The 25,209-nt window shown below is 47.7% G+C and overlaps 1 protein-coding gene across 4 annotated transcripts in view; it reads left to right on the forward strand.

Moving 5' to 3' along the window:
- dgkd (diacylglycerol kinase delta) overlaps positions 1–25,209 on the forward strand; it is a 38,005-nt gene that overhangs the window by 6,575 nt on the left and 6,221 nt on the right. For all 4 annotated transcript variants that reach the window (XM_084951873.1, XM_084951875.1, XM_084951872.1 and 1 more), the window contains 24 exons: positions 2,773–2,877; positions 2,957–3,089; positions 3,421–3,527; positions 3,607–3,732; positions 3,816–3,918; positions 4,830–4,992; positions 5,085–5,193; positions 5,268–5,407; positions 5,503–5,587; positions 6,119–6,213; positions 6,297–6,396; positions 7,456–7,777; positions 8,397–8,555; positions 8,629–8,757; positions 8,842–8,917; positions 9,000–9,110; positions 9,187–9,283; positions 9,614–9,721; positions 9,954–10,067; positions 10,142–10,276; positions 10,356–10,516; positions 10,772–10,883; positions 10,968–11,060; positions 11,253–11,372. In XM_084951873.1, the coding sequence (XP_084807999.1) occupies positions 2,773–2,877; positions 2,957–3,089; positions 3,421–3,527; positions 3,607–3,732; positions 3,816–3,918; positions 4,830–4,992; positions 5,085–5,193; positions 5,268–5,407; positions 5,503–5,587; positions 6,119–6,213; positions 6,297–6,396; positions 7,456–7,777; positions 8,397–8,555; positions 8,629–8,757; positions 8,842–8,917; positions 9,000–9,110; positions 9,187–9,283; positions 9,614–9,721; positions 9,954–10,067; positions 10,142–10,276; positions 10,356–10,516; positions 10,772–10,883; positions 10,968–11,060; positions 11,253–11,372 (3,003 nt within the window). The remainder of the gene's footprint in view (positions 1–2,772; positions 2,878–2,956; positions 3,090–3,420; positions 3,528–3,606; positions 3,733–3,815; positions 3,919–4,829; positions 4,993–5,084; positions 5,194–5,267; positions 5,408–5,502; positions 5,588–6,118; positions 6,214–6,296; positions 6,397–7,455; positions 7,778–8,396; positions 8,556–8,628; positions 8,758–8,841; positions 8,918–8,999; positions 9,111–9,186; positions 9,284–9,613; positions 9,722–9,953; positions 10,068–10,141; positions 10,277–10,355; positions 10,517–10,771; positions 10,884–10,967; positions 11,061–11,252; positions 11,373–25,209) is intronic.

Genomic DNA, 25,209 nt, shown 5'->3' on the forward strand with positions numbered 1-25,209 from the left:
GCTATTGGTCAAAAGGTCATGATGTCACCGACAGCTGACCGGCTTCACGCTTCCTGACTCACCGCTGCGTCAGATCCTTCACGCTGTTATTGGCGACGTCTCTCCTCCGGGCCTTCACACATGTTTTGCTCCGAGCCTCAGCGACGCTGACCCAAGTGGGCCGGGCGGTCTCCATCAGCGCTCGCCGTTAGTCAGACGGTGGAAGCAGAGTGATGGCGATTAATCGAGCTTTCGTTTTGTCGACAGAGCTCATTAGTTCTCGTTTTAAATGCTTCCTTCGCCCGTGTGTTCACACAAAGGAGGATTATTGTGAACTGTGGGTCATGCACAGCTGCTTTGGTGGCTTAAGTGAACTGTGTTGAGGTGTCCGCCGCGTTTTAAACTGAGCTCTGGGAAAAGACCAGTGGGTCACATGACACAGGAATGAAGGAACATGTTTTATTCCCCTGCGTTCATGCTGCTGTGTGTGGATCGTGGACTTCCCGAGGCTTAGCATGAGTCGGCTGCAGCAGCGAGGACAGGAGCAGGAAGCTGGAAACAGGCAGAGGAGGAGACGTCAGGTGACTGTGTACAGCTCAGTGATTGGGTGATGACGATGTGGAGAGAAAGAAGAGGTTCAGGGACGGTGGGGGAGGGGCAAGAAACACTGCTATCTCTGTTTGTGCTCACAGAGGTCCATTGTGTGCGATGGCGTGATGTCACTTCCTGTCTGTGATGCCCGTTTGCCGACAGCGGCTGTGCAGACTGAGGCTGAGCAGCTCCACGCCATCAACTGTTGCGATTGGTCGGTGAGCCGACATGGAGCGCCCTCTGCAGGAACGACTTAGCACAAAATTAAAATAAAATACAAAATAATGCTGCGCTGCTCATCTGTAATCTGCAGGCTTCCCAACGCCAGCCAATCACAAGAAAGTTGTCTTACAGGGGGGGGAGCCCAGAATACTTGTAACAGTTCTAGATGTTCAAAGCCGCAGACCGTCGCAGCCCAACCCGGGCTGTGTTTCTGTCTCCGTGCTCGCTCTTCCTGTTCGTCGGGTTAACGTGACCACTGACGGCTGATTCTGGGATTCCTTCTCTCCGTAAGGCACCACGCTGCGAGCTCTCCTGACCAGTGTTGGTCAAGTTACTTGAAAAGAGTAATCAGTAACTAATTACTGATTACTTCCCCCAAAAAGTAATCCCGTTACTTTACTGATTACTTATTTTCAAAAGTAATTAATTACTTAGTTACTTAGTTACTTTTTAAAAGCACGATTTACAACCTGAACAGGTGATAAAGTGATAGATCTTTCAGCCCAATTCTACTTTTTCTGCATAATCCATCATACAAAATGTAATCAGATGGAAAAGTCTCTTTTTAAAACTTCGTTTATTAGTTTTAATCTTTTAACTTTATGCATCAAGCAAAAATTAAATTATATGCAACATTCTCTGCCTGGAAGAAATTTGTTTAACATTTAAACCTATTTTCTGCACATTCCAGCACATAAAATAAAATAGTTTTTTGTGTTTACACTCAGTCTTTTAAATAGATGCAAGTAAAACACAGCAGAAAATAAATAAAGTCAAAGACTAGCGGTCCTGTTGGGCAGGCGGAGGTTTACCCTGGTGCAGGTGAGCCGCAGCCGTCAGATGAGAGTTTCTCTGTGAGTTTCCCATTACGTCGTAGCTACTCTGTGCTTGCTCGGAGGTTTAGGGGTTTTTTCGCCGTAAGAAGAAGTTTTCTTCCCACGCACAACGGACACTAATGTTTTTGTCACTTTTTATGGAATCAAACTCAAAGTAAGGTCAGTACTTCCACGCTTTAAACGCTGCAGATCATACTCTCTCTGCGCTCGATATATGATCCATTGTTGATCTGCACACAGCTGTTGTCACGAACGTCGCACTCGCTTACGTCACTGTCGTGAGACACTCTCGCAAAAAACTCACGGTTTTAGTAACGCAGTAACGCAGCGTGCTTATGGGAAAGTAACGGTAATCTAATTACCGTTTTTGCAATAGTAATCCCTTACTTTACTCGTTACTTGAAAAAAGTAATCGGATTACAGTAACACGTTACAAGTAACGCGTTACTGCCATCTCTGCTCCTGACAGGTGTCAGCAGCCCGAGCAAGGAAGTCTGCTCCCAGATATCCCGACGTCCTGTGATGCTCTCCGTGTGACGGCCGAGCCTGTGCTGCAGGTTCTGTGGTCGCGTCCTGAAACGAGGCTTTGTTGGGACGTGACTAAGCTCTCACACGGAGCCCTGATCATTCCCAGAGTGTTCGGACTGAGCCTCGTGTGCTTTTATTCCCAGACATCAGAGTCTGGGAATAAAAGTTCAGGAAACTGCAACAGCAGGAGCAAAACTGATCCAGAACAAGTCAGAATGTAGCCACTCATCAGACCCTGCAGCAGTCTGAGCGCGTTTCCCAGCATGCACCACACCTGAGACACAACCTGAGGAGGAGCAGAGTGACAGAGGCACCAACTCTAACACACACACAGTTTGTGTGTGTGTGTGTGTGTGTGTGTGTGTGAGCACTGGATACCTGATAAGGGTTTCTTGGTTGGGTCTATTTCTGTCATTGAGGAAACAGAAGCTTCATTGTAGAGCAGCTGATCAAGAAGTCACACACAGAGTTTTGAGGGCAGCAGCTCTTCAAGCTTCCAGCTGTGTCCTCATGATTTGACATCTTGTTAATTAAAGTTTGAAGTGTGACATCCGAAACTCCTACATCTGGCTGTGGACTGTGAATGCACCGTGATGTATGCACCTGTGTGTTTCAGGTGATCACGCCCTGTCGGCGCCTCATCCTTTGTGCAGACAACAGGAAGGAAATGGAGGAGTGGATGACGGCGCTGCGCAGCATCCAGAACAGACAGAATTATGAGGTCAGTCTCGTCCCCACCATCCCAGTGTACAGAGACTGGTCTCTGTACAGCCTGCTCACTGTGTGTGTGTGTGTCCCAGTCCACCCAGTATAGCATGGACCACTTCAGTGGGATGCACAACTGGTACGCCTGCTCCCACGCCAGACCCACGTACTGCAACGTGTGCAGGGAGGCTCTGTCGGGGGTCACGTCACACGGCCTCTCCTGTGAAGGTACACAAGTACACACACACACACGGTGCAGAGCAAAGAGCTGTTATTGTGGCAGTGAGGAGTGCTGTTTGTGAGCAGCAGCGTGTTCCTGATCAACAAACTTGGAGCTGAGTGTGCTCCACCCACCTCCACCTGTGTACACGTGGAGGTGGGTGTGAATCAGCATCCCGTGAATCAGCATGCAGGCGGACTACAAAGGAAAGCTGTGAGGCTGACTGCTATCAGCAGACAGCTCCAGCTCAGGGGCTGTGCTCTGCAGTTTGTAGATGAGCCGCAGGATAATTTGACCTGTGTGTGTGTGTCTGTGTGTGTGTCTGTGTGTGTGTTTCAGTGTGTAAATTTAAGGCTCATAAACGGTGTGCAGTCAGAGCCACCAACAACTGTAAGTGGACAACGCTAGCTTCTATCGGGAAGGACATCATTGAGGACGAGGACGGGGTGAGACACACAGCACAGATGTCCTGTCAATTCTGAGTCGGGGAACGGCTCACCTCTGACCTTTGACCTCTGTGCTCAGGTGTCGATGCCTCATCAGTGGTTGGAGGGAAACCTGCCGGTGTCGGCCAAGTGCACCGTGTGTGATAAAACGTGTGGCAGTGTGCTGCGGCTGCAGGACTGGAGGTGTCTGTGGTGTAAAGCAATGGTGAGACACACACACACACACACACACACACACACGTCAGATGTCAGATGTCAGATGTGTGAACAGGTGAGCTGTCTCCACAGGTGCACTCCAGCTGTAAGGAGCAGCTGTCCTCCAAGTGTCCCCTTGGTCAGTGCAAAGTGTCCGTCATCCCTCCGACGGCACTCAACAGCATCGACTCAGACGGTGAGTGTGCTTCTGTCAGTCTGAGCCCCACGCTGCCCCCCGCAGGGCAAACACACTCACTGCAGATCTGCTCACACAGCCGTCATCCCCACCATCATCATTATAATCACTAACATTACCACCATCCCAGCCTCACGCTGACGGGACCCTGCAGGTTTCCTTCTTATTTCCCCTGATGTCAGTAACACACACAGTGAACCCTCTGCATTGGCTGCACTGCAACATGATCGCACAGTCAGCGTTCTCCTGAATGATGGGTACGGCCGCTCGGACAATACCGCCACATCTCCGTCTCTGTACCTGCACGTCTGTGCTGGAGCTTCATTAAAATGGTGGTAAAAACGGACATGTCAGAGAACTAAACACAGCTGTATTCATCCCACAAGAAAGAACATCTCCAGACTGCGATTAAAGATGAAGTCAGCAAACAATAAAGATGAGAGTGTGCTCAGTAAACAGGCAGGTTCATCCACACCATCAACGTGTCTCCTCACAGAGAGACGTTGAGCTCTGTGCCATAAACTTTGAAGACGTCAGAATGCCGACACTTCCCCCACAAAGATGACCTTTGACACCAATACAAACCAATAAAGTTGTGGTCTGACGACCTTTGAAAAAGCTCACCACCCTCACTGGTCACTACAGCAGACCCACTCATTTTGTTCTGTGCAGGCTGAAATATGACAGCCAAGGGCCTCAGGGTGGGCTCTCGGGTTAAAGCGGCTGTTACAGAGGTTTTAATGTGTGCAGCATCAAGCCAGCACCGCCCACGTCTGTCTGCAGGAGGTCGACACAAACCAGTGCCCCACTAACCCACAGCAGACCAACAGCTGGTGTGTGTGTGTGTGTGTGTGTGTGTGTGTGTGTGTGTGTGTGCGTGTGTGTGTGTGTGCGTGTGTGTGTGTGCGCAGGTTTCTGGAAGGCGTCGTGTCCTCCGTCCTGCACCAGTCCTCTGTTGGTCTTTGTTAACTCTAAAAGTGGAGACAATCAGGGCGTGAAGTTCCTGCGGCGCTTCAAGCAGCTGCTGAACCCGGCGCAGGTGTTTGACCTGATGAATGGAGGGCCTCACCTGGGGTGACACGCACACAGACGCACACAGACAAAAACACAGTAACACACAGTATGTTTGACATGAAAGTTCACACCTCTGTGTGTGTGTGTGGCAGTCTGCGGCTGTTCCAGAAGTTCGATACCTTCAGGATCCTGGTGTGTGGAGGAGATGGCAGCGTTGGCTGGGTGCTGTCTGAGATTGATATGCTCACGCTGCACAAACAGGTACGAGCTTGCGGGTTAACTCGTGCTCTGCCTCCCGCCGTGCTCGCCGCTGACTGTGTGTATCTGTGTTTCAGTGTCAGCTCGGCGTTCTTCCTCTGGGGACCGGGAATGACCTTGCCCGGGTTCTGGGCTGGGGTTCGGCCTGCGACGATGACACCCAGCTCCCTCAAATTCTGGAGAAACTGGAGAGAGCCAGCACCAAGATGCTTGACAGGTGACCAGTTATCTGATGTCACACGAGGATGGGGACGACCTACGGGTCCGGGCTGTAGCTCAGGTAAACCACGCCTTTCTCTCTTCCTGTTGCAGGTGGAGCATCATGGTCTATGAGACTAAGTTTCCACGGCAACACTCTGCATCCACTGTCACCGAGGACTGCAGCGATGACTCTGAGGTGAGACCTCAGCACTGCTCTGATGAAGAATGGGTGTGGCCAATCTCATTGTCCTCTGCAATGGTTGTGTGTGGGTTTCTGTGGTTCTTTCCTCTGGTGGAACAAACCAAAGCCACTCATTTACAAAGAGTATAACAGTATTCAGAGGCTTAGCATGCTTGGATGAGGATTTATGAGCAAACTGGCTTTTTCTGGTTTGTGCAGGACCAGCTTTGGCAGGTTTTAATATTAGTTAATCAGATCATCATCAATAAGACAATAGTCAATAACCAGGGCAGCAGTGATGACAGACTTTAATACTGATCAGTATTAAAGTCGGGGATCAATGTTACCAAGCAACCTAATGATGAGTAAGTGGATATGTTTCCGTGAATGTGGCTGAGCTTGTGCTGAATGTGAGCAAACAGAGGGGTCGATCTGACACTGACAGAAGTCACCATGATTTTATTTTGAAAGTGTCGTGCTTGCTGAATCAGATTGGGAACAACGAACAGACTCCTCTGACTCGAGTGTTTCCATCCTCTAATCCAGGTCCAGCACATTCTCACGTATGAGGACTCAGTGGCTGCTCACCTGTCCAAGATCCTGACCTCTGACCAGCACTCGGTGGTTATCTCCTCGGCCAAGTACGCCCACCCACCTGCGCAGCCATCTGTGTCGTGTCTTGGGTGTAATTGAGTAATAGTGGTGTTTGTGTGGTTCATTGCAGAGTTCTTTGTGAGACGGTGAAGGACTTTGTGGCCCGGGTCGGTAAAGCTTACGAGAAGAACACGGAGAGTTCGGAGGAGTCAGAGGCCATGGCCAAGAAGGTACCACAACTGAAAAGGCACCAGTCTGTGTTTGATGACTCGTGTCTGTGTTTGATGACTCGTGTTTGATGACTCGTGTCTGTGTTTGATGACTCGTGTCTGTGTTTGATGACTCGTGTCTGTGTTTGATGACTTCTGTTTGATGACTCGTGTCTGTGTTTGATGACTCGTGTTTGATGACTCGTGTTTGATGACTCGTGTCTGTGTTTGATGACTCGTGTTTGATGACTCGTGTTTGATGACTCGTGTCTGTGTTTGATGACTCGTGTCTGTGTTTGATGACTCGTGTTTGATGACTCGTGTTTGATGACTCGTGTCTGTGTTTGATGACTCGTGTTTGATGACTCGTGTCTGTGTTTGATGACTCGTGTTTGATGACTCGTGTCTGTGTTTGATGACTCGTGTTTGATGACTCGTGTTTGATGACTCGTGTCTGTGTTTGATGACTCGTGTTTGATGACTCGTGTTTGATGACTCGTGTCTGTGTTTGATGACTCGTGTTTGATGACTCGTGTCTGTGTTTGATGACTCGTGTTTGATGACTCGTGTTTGATGACTCATGTCTGTGTTTGATGACTTGTGTTTGATGACTCGTGTCTGTGTTTGATGACTCGTGTTTGATGACTCGTCTGTGTTTGATGACTCGTGTCTGTGTTTGATGACTCGTGTCTGTGTTTGATGACTCGTGTTTGATGACTCGTGTTTGATGACTCGTGTTTGATGACTCGTGTCTGTGTTTGATGACTCGTGTTTGATGACTCGTGTCTGTGTTTGATGACTCGTGTCTGCGTTTGATGACTCGTGTCTGCGTTTGATGACTTGTGTCTGTGTTTGATGACTCGTGTTTGATGACTCGTCTGTGTTTGATGACTCGTGTCTGTGTTTGATGACTCGTGTTTGATGACTCGTGTTTGATGACTCGTGTCTGTGTTTGATGACTCGTGTTTGATGACTCGTGTCTGTGTTTGATGACTTGTGTTTGATGACTCGTGTCTGTGTTTGATGACTCGTGTTTGATGACTCGTGTCTGTGTTTGATGACTCGCATTTTCTGTCTCAGTGCAGTGTGCTGAAGGAGAAGTTGGACTCGTTGCTGAAGACTCTAAATGAGGAGTCTCAGGCGTCCTCCGTGCTCCCTCCAGCTCCTCCCCCAACCATCGCTGAGGAGCAGGAGGAGGTGGAGGGACTTGTGCTGCCTCCTCTTCATCTTCCTCCTCCTCCTCACTTTCTGCCCATTTCCACCTGCTCTTCACGCCCCACCCCTTCCACCTCCTCGTCCTCTGTGGTAGCAGCTGCCATTTTTAAACCTCGAGAGCAGCTGATGCTGAGAGCCAACAGTCTGAAGAAGGCCATCCGGCAGATCATCGAGCACACTGAGAAAGGTGAGCCCGTCATGGTCAGGACTCACCTGAACAGGTGTGGTGGTTTCACAGAGGAGCTGTTCAGATACAGCTCAGTAAAGTCAAATCTCTATGAGGCTGTGGATACTCAGCTACAGTCAGTACAGCTGCCCCTTAGCAGGCTGCCACAGGCTGGCCTATCAGAGGAAAGGTGTTTGGGGAGAAGGGCTTTAAAGAGACGAGTGATAACAGGTTTATTTTCGACGATGGATTGGGGGGCTGTATGAGATGCAATTAAAGGGAAAAATTCGATTTTCTGTCCTTCTGAAAAATTTGGGTAAATGCTCATCAGTTCCTCCCACAGATTGAAGCTGGGCTGAGTTACAGAAATGACAAACACACTGATCCAGGATCAGATCTCAATGTCTGCTGCTGCAGAACAGCTCGGCCTCAGGTTTGTTGTTAGACTCTGTCCACAGGCTGCAGGACTCACTGTCTGTGATGGTTAACCATGCTGGTTCAGATTCAGGAAACCAGGGCAGGAAGCTTGATGAGTTCGGTCACTTTAGAAATCAGTAAATGACCAGCTCTGATATTTTTATCAGTGTAATGTGAGGAGAACGTGGTGCGAGCGAGCTGAGCTGCTTCTGTGTGTTTGCAGCGGTGGACGAGCAGAACGCTCAGACTCAGCAGCAGGTCTTCTCTCTGAGCCGGGCCGAGGAGGAGGGTCTGGTGGAGGAGGACGAAGAGGAGGACACCGAGGAGGACAAGACGTCCCTGCACTCGTCCTACAGCTCCAAGCATCGTGGCGCTCGCAGAGGTCAGAAACATCCAAAGCGTGCTTTCCCCACGGGACGGCCGCCGCACGCTCATGCTTTGTTTTCTGTCTTCAGTCAGTAAGACGCCCTGTGAGAAGCTCATCAGCAAAGGCGGCCTACCACTGGGCAGCCCCGCATCACTTCCTGTCCAGACAGGAAGCCGGGACAACATGCCTATGCTCAACACAAAGATCCTGTATCCAGGTAACAGGCCGGCAGGTCTGACTCCTTAAAGTGTGTGTTTATGATGCCAGTAGTGATGCCTGTGTGTGTGTGTGTGTGTTGCAGGCTCGCTGTCCAGCAGCTCCGTCATCAGCCGATTGTTGGTCAACGCCGACCCGTTCAGCTGCGACCCCGACAACATGTGAGGCTCCGTGACTGCATCATAAGGTCCTCGCCGCGTCCACACGTGCTCTCATTAACCCTGTTGTGTGTGTGTGTGTCAGGGACTGCTACACTGAGAAGTGTGTCATGAACAACTACTTTGGCATCGGACTAGACGCCAAAATCTCTCTGGACTTCAACAACAAGCGAGACGAACATCCAGAGAAGTGCAGGTAGGAGTGGGCACGGTGATGGCGGCGTGGCGAGCTCCGAGAGCGCTAACTGACTCAGATGTGTCCTGATCTGCAGGAGTCGCACCAAGAACATGATGTGGTATGGAGTCCTAGGAACCAAGGAGCTGCTGCACAGAACCTACAAGAACCTCGAGCAGAGAGTCCTTCTGGAGGTGAGAGCAGAACCAGGAAATCCCTCACGCTCTGCTGCCTCAGTAAACTCACACTGACCTTCATGACGTCATGAATGTCTTCAGGGTCTTTGAGGCCGAGTTCAGTTTTCTTCACAGTATTTTTTATAAATGGACGTAGTCCAAACAACCTGCAGCCGACGGGGAGGGGCACGACCAGGAAAACGACAACTTCCTGCTTCCTCTTAGGTCCTGAGAGCAGAGACACACCTGCTCTGTGAACCACCTGACCTGTCACTCCACTTCTTACCGTGTTCCTGTAGTGATTAAAGAGATTAGCTGGTAACACGCGTGACACTGTGTGTGTTTCAGTGTGATGGTCGGCCAATCCCTCTGCCCAGTCTGCAGGGAATCGCTGTCCTGAACATCCCGAGCTACGCAGGTGGGACCAACTTCTGGGGAGGAACCAAAGAGGACGATGTAAGACCTCCACCTCCTCCACCTGTCTGTACTCGTGTGAACATGTTGATGCTGAAATGAAGTAATACATTTCTGTAGTACTGAACGTTTCATGTGCCCACACGTCTCATGTGAAGGTTGGCGTTTGCGTAGCTGCAGTCATTGTGAGCGCCCCTTGTGGAACAGGAAGTTCTCTGGTGGTTACTAGTAGTTGAGCGGTGCTGTCATGACTCGGCCTATGTGTTTCTGTCAGACCTTCACAGCTCCGTCCTTCGACGATAAGATCCTGGAGGTGGTGGCCGTTTTTGGCAGCATGCAGATGGCTGTGTCCCGAGTCATCAACTTGCAGCACCACCGCATCGCTCAGGTACCCACCCACCTACCTACCTGTCCAATCCAAACTGTCCTATCTGTCTGTAACTGTCACCTCCTCCCTCTCAGTGTCGGACTGTGAAGATCACAATCCTGGGCGACGAGGGTGTCCCGGTTCAGGTGGATGGGGAAGCGTGGATCCAGCCTCCGGGGTACATAAAGATCATCCATAAGAACCGGACCCAGACCCTGACCCGAGACCGAGTAAGTGAAGCAGCTCTGGGTTGTTCTGGGAGTCTCGATCCGGCCCGGCGGAGGTTTTCAGCTCGTGTCTGTGTTTCAGGCATTTGAGAGCACCCTGAAGTCCTGGGAGGACAAACAGAAGTGCGAGTTTCCCCGGGCGCCGCCTCAGCCACCACTGTCCTCCCAGCCTGAGATCGTCTCCGAGGAGGAGGCGACACTCATAAGCGAGTTCGGTCAGGCAGCTGGAGTGCTCATCCACAGGTGAGACCCACCCAGTGTTCCCACCTGCTCCCTGAACAAATGTTTTTACTTTTGATAACATGGCATGGCGGTGTCACAGTGGTTAGAACCGTCGCCTCACAGCAGGAACTGGTTTGAATCCTTTGCTAGGACCTGTCGTCCTACCGCAGCTCAATAAACAGATGGATTTGGTCTGATTCTGTTGAAGAACAAAGACCTTAGGGTCGACCTCTGTGTTCTTGTTGTGAGTACCTGAATGTGTTTGTGGCGTTTCAGCATCCGTGAGGTCGCTCAGTCTCACCAGAGCATGGAACAGGAACTGGCTCACGCTGTCAACGCCAGTTCAAAGGCCATGGACGTAGTCTACGCCGACTCCAAGAGCTCCAGGGTACGACAGCTGCTCTTACCTTTTTTATCGTTCACGTAAGTCCTTGAGCCTTCAGCTGTGTAAAGTATCACTGTTTGTCTACAGGCTCTGAGCTGCAGCGTGGTCATTCAGATGGTCAGCAACATCAAAGCTTTGGTCAGTGAGACTGAACTTCTCCTGTCTGGAAAGATGTCCATGGTAACTGCTTTGGTCCTTTACTTTATCCCAGAATGTTAGAAACCTTAGGCTCTATCTTTATCTGTTACACAATGCAGGTTGACAGGTTCCTGCCATGTTTTACTCTGATTGTTCATGGGTAACCACACCAAAAAAACAAAAAAAGCCTGGTCCTTGTGGTCCAGTCCTAACATTGTGTGTCTGTCTGTGCAGCAGCTGGATCCTCCTCAGCAGGAACAACTGAATGCAGCTCTGAGTTCTGTGGCTCAGCAGCTCCCCCGCCTGGCTGATGTTCCCTGGTTGTGCCCAGTCATCGACCCATCAGACCATGAGGTAATTACTTTACTTTATTGATTTATACAGCACTCTTCACAGGATAAAAACCACAAAGTGCTTCACAATAATATAAAACAGTACAATCAAACATACAGCACAAATCTAATTAAAAGCCAGTCTAAATAAATGAGTCTTAGGATGATGTTTAAAAAAAATAAATACAATCCAGGCAACATAGAGATGGAGGTAGAGCAACCTGGGGGCCACCGCTCTAAAACCTCTGGTTTTAAAACGTGTTCGGGGAACTACCAACAGCCTTTGATTAGATGATCTCAGGCTGCGAGAGGGAGCGTGAGCTTCTAAGAGATTAGAAATAAAGAGAGGAGCGTCATGATTCAAAGCTTTAAAAGTCAGTACTAAGATTTTAAAATGAATTCTAAAATGTACTGGAAGCCAGTGTAATGAGCGTAAAACTGGTGTAATGTGCTCTCTTTTTCATGTCTTTGTTAAAAGCTTTGCCGCAGCATTCTGGACTGACTGGAGACAGTCATGATTCTTTTTGCTCAAACAAAGAAAAAGACTGTTACAATAATCTAAGCAAGAAGAAATAAAATCATTTCTAACTCAGATTTAAACAAAAACATTCGCAGTTTGGAGATATTTCTCAGCTGAAAAAGGCAGTTCCTAATTAACTAACGGAGTGTTGCTCTAGAGACATGGCAGAATCAAAAACAACACCGAGATACCTGAGGCTCGGGTGAGCCTCAGGTATCTCTGAGCCAAGAGAACTAAGATGCTGTTTGATTATAGATATCTGGCTGTCAGGTAGGGCTGCCACAAACGATTATTTTGATAGTCGACTAGTCACCGATTATTTTTGCGATTAGTCGACTAATCAGATCATCATTCATTGGACGTACAGCTTATTGCACCAGCAGCATCTGCTCTTATATAACTATCATTAGCTGACAGCTTTAAGTGTTTAAGGTGCTAACTAAAAATAAAGACAAGATGATAGTTTATTACATTTTAATGAAATTTTCAGATTATTTCAATGGAGTTTAATAAACTCAGCCGTCTGCTCCTTGCTATCTAAAATATAACGGGACACCGGAGTAAATTATCGAGCAGCTCACACAAATCAGTTGTCTGCTTGACGTTTATTCAGCTGTGTAAAAACTATAATTTAATCTCAGCCAAAACGATTTACTCAGGAACAAATAAAACACGGAACAAAGCCAAACAATAACATTTTTAAGTTATCTAAGTGACTTATATATCATGTTTAACCTGAGTAGTGAAAGACAGCGGTGGGTTTGAAAATGATTTGCCGGGAGTCCGGTGTTCTCACGGCTCTAGTGAGCCTTGCCCCCGGCTAGCTATCGAGCTGGTGGGTAACAGACGTCTCCGAAAACGTCGGAGCGCTTTTGCAAACATGTGATGTCTTGATAAACCGAGCAGGTATTTGAAGAGATCTGAAAATATCTTAAAAGTTTATGACCCAGAAAGAACAGGACAGGGCACAGGAGAGGAGCAGCTACAATACCGGACACAGCTTCTTCTTCGGGGTTTAACGGCAGCTGGCATCCTTGTACATGCAGTGCTGCCATCTTCTGTTTCAGTCCGTTATTACACTCTTAAATCCTACTACTTATTCTTGCGTCTTTTGTGATCTTACAAAGCTTCAAACGACGCGTCGACTATTAAATTAGTCGTCGACGTAATCGTGACTAGTCGACTAATCGTGGCAGCGCTACTGTCAGGGGCAATAATTAATGTTTTTGACTTCAGTTTTATTTATATAGCGCCAAATCACAACAACAGTCGCCTCAAGGTGCTTTATATTGCAAGGTCGACCCTACAATAATACATATAGAGAAAACCCAACAATCATATGACCCCCTATGAACAAGCACTTTGCCGACAGTGGGAAGGTCCCTTTCAACAAGAAGAAACCTCCGGCAGAACCAGGCTCAGGGAGGGGCGGGGCCATCTGCTGCGACCGATTGGGGAGAGAGAAGGAAGACAGGATAAAGACATGCTGTGGAAGAGAGACAGAGATTAATACAAAGTACGATTCAGGGGGCGCTAGTGAGCCGACAATGGAGTAAGACGTGTTGGACTGGGCTCCCGTCTAGCTAGCTTATATTTTAACAATTGCTTTTAAAGGCTTATTTAAATGAACTACCACTCCCCGTAACACCTGTGACCGACGAGAAAAAACGGGCCAAGGTTACAACTGGAATGGCATCTAAACTCTGGAAATATAGGTATACTGGCCCCTCGGGCCAGCGGCCAGACGCATCCTCGGCACACGCTGATAAAGCAGGCAGGAGCTCGTCGCCTAGCTCGCAGTCAGGCACCGCGATGGAGTATGAAGGCCTGAAATCGGACATCTTCTCCTCTCTGAAAGACGATATCTCCATGATTATCAGGACAGAACTCTGCGCTTGCAGAGGATTTCGACTGCCTCAAGAACGAACTAAGACAAGTTAAGATGGAGATTACTAACAACACAGCAGCAGTCCGCTCAGAAATTAACAACATCAAGTCCGCTATTAGCGACCTGGAAGAGGGTTTATCATCATGGTCGTACAAGGTTGTCAGCCTCCAAGAGATGGTTGCAGGATTACAGACTGAGCTGGCTAGCTTAAAAGAAAAGAACAAAGATATGGAGGCAAGAATGTGGAGGTGCAATATTTGTATTGTGGGTGTTGCGGAGGACGCCAGTTCCAGCTCGACCAGCTCAGTTTCTACTCTATTGAAAGAAGTTCTGCAACTGGATAAAGAAATCCCAGTGGACTGCTCACATAGAGGCCTTGCTCCCAGAAGATCTAACGGGAAACCTTCAGTTATCATCGCCAAACTCCATTACTACCAAGACTGTGTCAATGTGCTTCATCAGGCCCAGGAGTGGGGCCCGTTGCAATATAAGGGGAACCCTCTGGCCATCTTCCCTGACTACACCGCGAGCGTTGCCAAAGCTCGCAGTGCCAAAGCTCGCAGTGCCAAAGCTCGCGGTGTAATCGCTTTTAACGACGTGAGGAACCTGCTTCGAGGGCGTCAAGATGTCCGCTACGGAATAATGTTTCCAGGGAGACTGCGTATATCTTTCAGGGGCAAGAGTAAGGAGTTTTTGGATCCAGAGAAGGCAATGATATATGTGAAAAACGTTGTCTTTCACAGAAGTCCAATAACAAAACACCGCTCAGGTTCAGATCAGGGAGGCCGTTCCTCCCAGTCACGCCCCTCCGGGTCTCGCTGTCGTTACCCACGTGAACATTGAAGTCTCCCAGTAGGACAACAGAGTCTCCAGGTGGAGCAGCTTCCAGCACCCCACCCAGGGACTCTAAGAAGGCTGGGTACTCTGAACTGCCACTCGGTGCATAAGTGCAGATGACAGTCAGGACCCATTACCCGATCCTAAGGCGCAGGGAACAAACCCTCTCATCCACCGGGAAGAACCCCAACGTACCGGCAGCAAGCCGAGGGGATATTAGAATACCAACCCCAGCCCGCCGCCTCTCACCAGGGGCAACTCCAGACTGAGACAGAGTCCAGCCCCTCTCCAGGAGACTGGTTCCAGAGCCCAAGCCATGCGTAGAGGTGAGCCCGACTATATCTAGCCGGTACCTCTCAACTCAGGCTCCTTCCTCACCAGAGAGGTGACATTCCATGTCCCAATTGCCAGTCTTGGTAGCCGGGGATCAGTTCGCCAGGGCCTCCACTCCTGGCCGCCGCCCGGCACACAATGCACCCGACCCCTACGGCGCCTCCTGCGGGTGGTGGGCCTGCGGGAGGATGGGCCCATGTCCCCTTTTCGGGCTGTGCCCGGCCGGGCCCCACGGACTAAGGCCCGGCCACCAGACGCTCGGCCTCGGGCACCCTCCCCGGGCCTGGCTCCAGGGCGGGGCCCCAGTAACCCTATCCCGGACAGGGTAAACCGTTCCCTCTATGTTTTTCTCATAAGGGTCTTCTGAATCGCTCTTTGTCTGGTCCCTCACCCAGGACCAATTTGCCATGGGATACCCTACCAGGGGGCAAAAGCCCCCAGACAGCATAGCCCCTGGGATCCCTGGGACACACAAACCCCTCCACCACGATAGGGTAGCGATCCTACTACTCTCCTGTCCACAAAACATTCTCTCAGATAGATTACTTTTTTATTGATAAACGTGCTCTTCCACTGGTTGAAACTTGAGATTATCAATCTATTGTTATTTCAGACCATGCTCCCCTAGTGATGAGAATGCACATCCCTGGTGCCAATCGTATATACCGCCCCTGGAGGTTTAATGCTCTTTTACTTTCTAACGAAGCATTCGTGAATTTTACAAAATCTGAGATTAGAGACTTTATTGAACGAAACCAGACCCCTGGGATGTCTTTTTCAGTTATATGGGAGTCACTGAAAGCCTATCTTCGGGGCCAAATTATCTCATTTTCCGTTTAAAGAAAAAAAGCTGACACCGAGCACTTGAAACAGCTATTAGATGATATTTTGCAGCTAGATATAAACTACAGTCACTCACCATCGGAAAGCATCCTTAAAGAACGTCAAGCCTTCAAAATGAAATTTGATCTTATTTCAACACAGCAAGCGGAGCGACTTATTCTAAAGTCTAGATGTACTTTCTATGAGGAGGGAGAGAAAATTGGCAGAGTCTTAGCACATCAAATACATCCTTTTGGCTCTCGGAGGAGGCGGACACACTTTTTCTCCTCTCCTCTCCCTTATCTTCCCTGCTTAGCTCTTATGTCCTTGTCTAGTCTCGTGTTTTTTGTATTACTTTCCCTGGAACACTCTCTCACAGTCTGTTCTCTAAAACCTAAAGAGAATTATGGATTTGATCAACTGGTCTCTGAATGCTATTGACACCCTTTTCTCAACGAGAAGTCTGAGCTCAGGAGAGCCCGAGTGCCCTGGAGGGACTTTCCCTGCCGGATACACGATGGACGGGTGGCAGAGGATCGTGTGCCTGGCGGGACTGTCGATCGAGGACGCTGAACATATCTACCTATTCAGAACCATGATAGCAGGGTTCTTGCTGATCGGAGCTGGCTTGGCTCTGGCTTATCGGAGAATTAAGAAAGCGGAACCGGCTGTTCAAACCCCCACAAGGCTGCCCGCTGGGATTGGAACGATGGGACGAGGCACGACTTCTCAGAACGGGCTCATTGAGAGCAGCATGGTTAAGACCTTGGAGACGCTTACAGCTTCCGTGAATACTCAGAATAACACCTCTGAGCGTATATTGGGTTACATCAAGGAGAGGCCTGCTCGAAATAACACCTTTGAGCGAAAGTTGGATCACATCGTGGAACAGCTCACTGCTGTCGTGAGTTCTCAGAATCGGCTCTCTGAGCAAAAGAATGACAACACCACGGAACGCAAGTTTGATACCATCATGGGGAAACTTGCGGTTCTCCAACGGGAGATTGAGAGACCAGTGTCGGAGTGTTAAAGAACAGCTTGAAATTCTCATGAGTTGTCGCAAAAGAAAAATGACCATTATAATCCGGCTACCCCTTCGGCGCCAGCTGCGGTCTCAAGCTGAACAAAAACTCCCTGATAACGACTGTGTTTAGTCTGTTCCTTCCCATTCCATGCAAGGCCACCTGGGTTGGCTGGAAGACTGTTTACTTAGCCTGGCAGGGCGAAGGACACTGTCTCAGCTGAACTATGGACACACACACACATACACATACTGATACTAATAAGCACTCACTGACGCATAACCCTCCCTATCCCGGATCCAACGCCACCTCCAGCGCTTACCTCCCCTCTGATGTGGACATCGTGTCAGTTGGAGGCGCAGTCGAAAGATTGCAGCGGTCCCAGATCAGATGTACACACTGGAACTCTTTCCCATGTTGCTGTCTGTGTTTATTGTGCTATGGTGTGTTGATATCTGTGCATTCCTGTATTATCCTTCTGTGTTACACATTTTGATGTTTTTTTCCTCGCTACCTAGCCTGACCTGTCTCCCCAATGTGATGTTTCAATCAATCTTTATTTATAAAGCACTTTTCATACAGCAATGTAGCACAAAGTGCTTTACATGGTTAAAAGCAGCCCACCCCACCCCACCCCGCCCTCCAACTCACTCCCCACACTCTCATTAACATAAACAATCATGGATACATACCCACCCCTCCCCACACACACACACACACACACACACACATATAAAAAGTAAAATTGGGCTGGACAGACATGAGCCAGGTGAGGAAACACTATCACAGGGAGCCGTCTGCACCGGGAGCCGCAGCCTCCAGGCTGGGCACACAGCAGGAGGGAGGCAAAGATGTATGTGTATTGTATGTATGGTCGGCAAGGTCTGTCATCTCGGTTGTGGGCAAAAGACCTGCAACTGACAAATAACGGCTATCTCATCTCATCTCATCAAAAGTCATCCAAACAGTTCATCTCTGAAATAGCTGATGAACAGGACCTAAAACATACCGACCACACAGAAATCAGCTCCTGTTTCCAGGAATTTTACTCTGATTTATATACCGCAGAATCACAGCAAGATGAGTCTGCTATGCACAACTTCTTTAGTCACCTCAGTATAACCACAGTTGACCCTAAACTGGTTACCAACTCGAAAGGGACCTCTCTATCCAAGAGGTCATGATGGTGATTGGTGGAATGCAAAGTGTCAAGTCCCCTGGACCAGATGGTTTCCCATCTGAATTTTTTAAAACGTTTTCTAACGAACTTTCACCACTTCTGCTGTCAGTCTTTTCAGAGTCCTATTCATCTGGCACTCTCCCTCCAACTATGCAAGAAGTGGTTATTTCACTCATTCTGAAAAAAACAAAGACCCTCTCCAATGTAGCTCATACCGGCCGATTTCACTGCTAAACACCGATGCAAAGATTCTCGCAAAAATTTTATCACAGCGCTTAGAGGTCGTGTTACCAACAATCATCTCCACAGACCAAACCGGCTTTATCAAGGGCAGACACTCTTTCTTCAACATTAGACACGTCTTAAGTATAATTCATGACCCTCCCTCAACCGATACACCTGAAGCCCTACTGTCACTTGATGCTGAGAAGGCCTTCGACCGGGTGGAGTGGGACTACCTTTTCTATAGTTTGAGCAAATTTGGTTTTGGCCCCAGATTCATATTGTTGGTGAAAACTCTCTACAATTCACCAATGGCAGCTGTGCATACTAATAATACGATCTCTTCTTATTTTAAACTCCATAGGGCCACTAGTAGGGATGTCCTCTATCTCTACTTTTGTTTGTCATTGCTATAGAGCCCTTAGCATCAGCCATACGACAGGATACCAGTATCACAGGAGTCATCAGAAGAGGCCAAGAATACAAACCTTCACTTTATGCAGACGATCTATTGCTTTTTTATAACTGACCCCACCCTCGCCTTGAAACTACTAAGCACTCTGCAAAGATTTGGTTCAATGTCTGGCTACATAATAAATCCTCAGAAAAGTGAATTCATCCCAATCAATGCGGCTGCAAAAAATATCCCATCTAATCTAATACGATTCAAAGTAAATAATAAAACGTTTAAATACCTCGGAATCTGGATCTCCAGCTGTTACAAAGATCTTTATAAAACAAACTACCTGCCAATGTTGGAGAGTGTCTGTGAAGGTTCTCAGTCATCCAGGTCACCATAGTCAAAGGAGCTTGCAAAGAAAAGCATCTGGACTTCTTTAAGTTGCTTGAAGACGTTTCACCTCTCATCCGAAATCTGGGACTCTCCACCATTTGACCTTAGAACTGAAGAAGCTTCTCAGATGAGAGGTGAAACGTCTTCAAGCAACTTAAAGAAGTCCAGACGCTTTTCTTTGCAAGCTCCTTTGACAATGTTGGAGAGTCTGAAAAAGGACATCCACTGCTAGAGCTTATTATCCCTCTCCCTCTGTGGGAGGATTAATATAATTAAAATGAACCTTTTGCCAAGGCTCCTTTATCTAATCCAAAACCTCCCTATATATCTGACCAAACATTTCTTCAGCTCTCTAGACAAGTTAATATCATCATTCATTTGGAACAAGAAGAACCCACGTATAAGAAAGAGCATCCTGCAAAGGCCACGCCCACAGGGTGGACTGGCTCTGCCTAACCTTCTGTTTTATTATCGGTCAGCCAATATCAGGGTACTGCTCCACTGGATGCGTGACACTGATCATCTGGTGGTTCCAAGCTGGCTCTTCCTGGAGAGCTCATCCTGTGGACAGGTGTCTCTGCGAGCACTGCTGTGCGCCGAGATCCCTTCAGTCAGGCCAGTCTCTCACTATACTTCTAATCAGAATCAGAATCAGAATCGTGTTTATTGGCCAAGTATATGTGCAGACACATACAAGGAATTTGGTTCCGGTAGATGGTGGCTCTCGAGCACAGCAATGTAAATCACACACACACTCTCTCACACACACACACACGCGCACACACACGCACGCACACACACACACACTCTCACACACGCACACACACACACACACACACACACACGCACACACACGTGTCTATATATACATTACACATGCGTACACATACATGCACAAAGCTGTGTAAACCAACTATAAATAACTAATCTAAACTTATATACATAGAATACAGAATGAATGAGGTGGAATGAATACTACAGAATGTGCATAAGGTGCAGTTGCAGTCTGGCAGTGGGAGCAGTGTGACAGGTCAACTGTTTAGGAGGGAGATGGCGAGGGGAAAGAAACTGTTCCTGTGTCGGGTGGTCCTGGTCTGCAGGCTTCTGTACCGTCTGCCAGAGGGCAGCAGATCAAAAAGTCTGTGTCCAGGGTGTGAGGGGTCTGTGATGATTTTCCCTGCCCGATTCCTGGTTCTTGAGAGGTACAGATCCTGGATGGAGGGCAGGGGGGCGCCGATGATCCTTTCTGCTGCCCGTACAGTCCGCTGCAGTCTGCTCCTGTCCTGTTTAGTGGCTGCTCCATACCAGACTGTGATGGAGGAGCACAGGACAGACTCAATGACCGCAGTGTAGAACTGGATCAGCAGCTCCTGTGGGAGACTGTACTTCCCCAGTTGTCTCAGGAAGTACATCCTCTGCTGGGTCTTTTTGAGGATGGAGTTGATGTTGGTCTCCCACTTCAGGTCCTGGGAGATGGTGGTACCCAGGAACTTGAAGATCTCCACAGTCGACACAGGGCTGTCTGATATGGTGAGGGGGGCAGAGTTGAGGGATGTCTCCTGAAGTCCACTGTCATCTCTACAGTTTTAAGAGTGTTCAGCTCCAGATTGTGCTGACTGCACCAGAGTACCAGCCGCTCAACTTCCTGCCGGTATGCAGACTCATCACCATCTTGAATGAGGCCAGTGACGGTGGTGTCATCTGCAAACTTCAGGAGTTTAACAGCCGAGTTCTTGGAGGTGCAGTCGTTAGTGTAGAGGGAGAACAGTAGTGGTGAGAGGACACATCCTTGAGGGGCACCAATACTGAGGGACCAAGTTTCAGAGGTGATCTCCCCCAGCCTCACTTGCTGCTTTCTATCTGTCAGGAAGCTGGTGATCCACTGACAGATAGCTGGTGACACGCTGAGCTGGGAGAGTTTGGAGGAGAGAAGTTCAGGCACAATGGTGTTAAAAGCCGAACTAAAGTCCACAAACAGGACCCTGGCATAAGTTCCCGGGCGGTCGAGGTGTTGCAGGATGTAATGCAGCCCCATGTTCACTGCATCATCCACCGACCTGTTTGCCCGGTAGGCAAACTGCAGAGGGTCCAGCTGGTGGCCTGTAATGTCCTTCAGATTCAATTCAATTCAATTCAATTCAATTTTATTTATATAGCGCCAAATCACAACAAAAGTCGCCTCAAGGCACTTCATAGATACAGAGAAAAACCCAACAATCATATGACCCCCTATGAGCAAGCACTTTGGCGACAGTGGGAAGGAAAAACTCCCTTTTAACAGGAAGAAACCTCCGGCAGAACCAGGCTCAGGGAGGGGCGGGGCCATCTGCTGCGACCGGTTGGGGTGAGAGAAGGAAGACAGGATAAAAGACATGCTGTGGAAGAGAGACAGAGGTTAATAACAGATATGATTCAATGCAGAGAGGTCTATTAATACATAGTGAGTGAGAAAGGTGACTGGAAAGGAAAAACTCAATGCATCATGGGAATCCCCCGGCAGCCTACGTCTATTGCAGCATAACTAAGGGAGGATTCAGGGTCACCTGGTCCAGCCCTAACTATATGCTTTAGCAAAAAGGAAAGTTTTAAGCCTAATCTTAAAAGTAGAGATAGTTTCTGTCTCCCGAATCCAAACTGGAAGCTGGTTCCACAGAAGAGGGGCCTGAAAACTGAAGGCTCTGCCTCCCATTCTACTTTTAAATACTCTAGGAACAACAAGTAGGCCTGCAGAGCGAGAGCGAAGTGCTCTAATAGGGTGATATGGTACTACAAGGTCATTAAGATAAGATGGGGCCTGATTATTTAAGACCTTGTATGTGAGGAGCAGGATTTTGAATTCAATTCTGGATTTAACAGGAAGCCAATGAAGGGAAGCCAAAACAGGAGAAATATGCTCTCTCCTTCTAGTCCCTGTCAGTACTCTTGCTGCAGCATTTTGGATTAGCTGAAGGCTTTTCAGTGAGTTTTTTGGACATCCTGATAATAATGAATTACAGTCGTCCAGCCTGGAAGTAATAAATGCATGAACTAGTTTTTCAGCGTCACTCTGAGACAGGATATTTCTAATTTTAGAGATGTTGCGCAAATGGAAGAAAGCAGTCTTACATATTTGTTTAATATGTGCGTTGAAGGACATGTCCTGGTCAAAAATGACTCCAAGGTTCCTCACAGCGTTACTGGAGGCCAAGGTAATGCCATCCAGAGTATGAATCTGGTTAGATACCATATTTCTAAGATTTTCAGGGCCGAGTACAATAACCTCAGTTTTATCTGAATTAAGAAGCAGAAAGTTAGCGGCCATCCAGGTCTTTATGTCTTTAAGACATTCCTGCAGTTTAACTAATTGGTGTGTGTTATCTGGCTTCATGGACAGATAGAGCTGGGTGTCATCTGCATAGCAGTGTAAATGTATGCTATGTCTTCTAATGATGCTGCCTAAGGGAAGCATGTATAATGTAAACAGAATTGGTCCTAGCACTGAACCCTGTGGAACTCCATAATTAACCTCAGTGTGTGAAGAGGACTCTCCATTTACATGCACAAATTGGAGTCTGTTAGATAGATATGATACATATGGGCTAACACCAGTTGTTAGCCCATAGGTAATTTTTTTCTCTAATGATAAAAATTTTATTTGTGAAGAAGTTCATGAAGTCATTACTAGTTAACGTTAAAGGGATGGTTGGCTCAACAGAGCTCTGACTCTTTGTCAGCCTGGCTACAGAGCTGAAGAGAAACCTGGGGTTGTTCTTATTTTCTTCAATCAGTGATGAATAGTAAGATGTTCTGGCTTTGCGGAGGGCTTTCTTATAAAGCAGCAAACTATTTCTCCAGGCTAAATGATGATCCTCTAAATTTGTGACACGCCATTTCCTCTCCAGATTACGAGTCATCTGCTTTAGGGTACGTGTTTGAGAATTATACCACGGAGTCAGGTACTTCTGATTAGAGACCTTAGTTTTCACTGGAGCTACAGTATCCAGAGTCGTACGTAGTGAGGAGGTGAAATTATTAACAAGATAATCGACCTCTGTTGGGGTAGCGTTCAGATAGCTGCTCTGCTCTGTGTTGGTACAGGGCATTGAAGATGATAACAGTGGGTGGATTATATTCTTAAACTTAGTTACAGCGCTTTCAGAAAGACATCTACTTTGATAAAATCTACTCTCCACCGCTGTGTAATCAATTATTGTAAATGTAAATGTTATCAGGAAATGATCAGACAGGAGAGGGTTTTCAGGAAACACTGTTAAATGTTCAGTTTCTATGCCATATGTTAAAACAAGATCTAGAGTGTGATTAAAGTGGTGGGTGGGTTCTTTTACATTTTGAGAGAAGCCAATTGAGTCTAATAACAGACTAAATGCCATGTTGAGGCTGTCATTTTTAGCATCTACATGGATGTTAAAATCACCCACAATAATTATTTTATTTGAGCTCAGAACTAAATTAGATATAAAGTCTGAGAAATCAGACAGAAACTCTGTGTAAGGCCCAGGTGGACGATAGATGATAACAAGTAAGACTGGTTTCTGAGTTTCACAGCTGGGGTGGACAATGTTAAGCATCAGGCTTTAAATGAATTAAAAGTCTGTCTTGGTCTTTCATTAATTAATAGGCTGGTGTGAAAAATTGCTGCCACACCGCCCCCTCGGCCTGTGCTTCGAGGTTTCTGGTAGTTAGAATGACTCGGGGGTGTTGATTCATTTAAACTAACATAATCATCCTGCTGCAACCAGGTTTCTGTAAGGCAGAGTAAATCAATTTGTTGATCAATTATTAAGTCATGTACTAACAGAGACTTGGAGGAGAGAGACCTAATATTTAATAATCCACATTTCACTGTTTTACTCTTTGGTTCAGATGTGGATACTGTACTGTTCTTTCTTTTTGATTGTTTATGTTTAAGTTGTTTGTTGCTGGTTTTTAGTTTGTTTTTTGTCTTTTTGGAAGCTGACACAGTCTCTATGGAGATGGGTTTTTGGGGGGGGTAGCAGGAGGAGAGAAGCTGCAGAGAGGCGTGTAAGACTGCAACTCTGCTTCCTGGTCCCAACTCTGGATAGTCATATTTTGGGGGGTTTAATAAATTTGTCCATATTTCTAGAAATGAGAGCTGCTCCATCCAAAGTGGGATGGATGCCGTCTCTCCTAACAAGACCAGGTTTCCTCCAGAAGGTTTGCAAATTATCTATGAAGCCCACATCGTTTCTGGGACACCACTCAGACAGCCAGCAATTTAAGGAGAACATGCGGCTAAACATGTCACTCCTGGTCTGATTGGGGAGGGGACCAGAGAAAACTACAGAGTCCGACATTGTTTTAGCAGAGTTGCACATCGATTCAATATTGATTTTAGTGACCTCCGATTGGCGTAACCGGGTGTCATTACTGCCGACGTGAATTATGATTTTACTGAATTTACGTTTACCCTTAGCCAGCAGTTTTAAATTTCCTTCAATGTCGCCTGCTCTGGCCCCTGGAAGAGAATTGACTATGGTTGCCGGTGTCTCTAGCTTCACATGTCTGAGAACAGAATCACCAATTACCAGAGTTTGACCCCCGGCGGGTGTGTCGCCGAGTGAGGAAAAACGGTTAGACACATGAACGGGTTGGTGGTGTACCTGGGGCTTCTGTTTAGGACTATGCTTCCTCCTCACCGTGACCCAGCCGCCCTCTTTCCCCAGCTGCTTGGGGTCTGCCGGGGAACAGCTAGCGGGGCCTACGCTATCTTCGGCTGCACCAGCTACAGGGGCCTGGCTAGCTACGGGTGAATGAAGGGTGCGAAGCCGAGTCTCCAATTCAGTAATCCTGGCCTCCAGAGCTGCAAATATGCTACATTTGTTACAGATATCATTACTGCTAAAGGAGGCCGAGGAGTAACTAAACATCTGACACAATGAGCAAGAAAGTGCAGGAGGGACAGGTGAAGTAGCCATGGTGCTAACGAGTCGGCTACGAGCTAAGCTAAGCTAGCGAAACAGTACAGAGACAGTGAGTGAATACTTTGGCTATAAATTAGGTAGTGAGTACACAGAAAGTGTGCTTCGGATGAAGCACGTGAAGATTATACTATGAAAGAAGAATGTATTTAAAAGTTGTTAATTAAATTGCTAAGCAAATAAGCTACTCAGAAACACCACTGTGTTTGAGCAGGAACAGGAAGTGATACTCTACCGCAGAGCGAGCGAACACCAAGTGACAGCGCCACACATATGATATGGGCTAACACCAGTTGTTCGAAG

Source organism: Perissodus microlepis, chromosome 14 (genome assembly GCF_051167445.1).
Source record: "Perissodus microlepis isolate ML-2025 ecotype Zambia chromosome 14, ASM5116744v1, whole genome shotgun sequence".
Lineage (NCBI taxonomy): Eukaryota > Metazoa > Chordata > Actinopteri > Cichliformes > Cichlidae > Perissodus > Perissodus microlepis.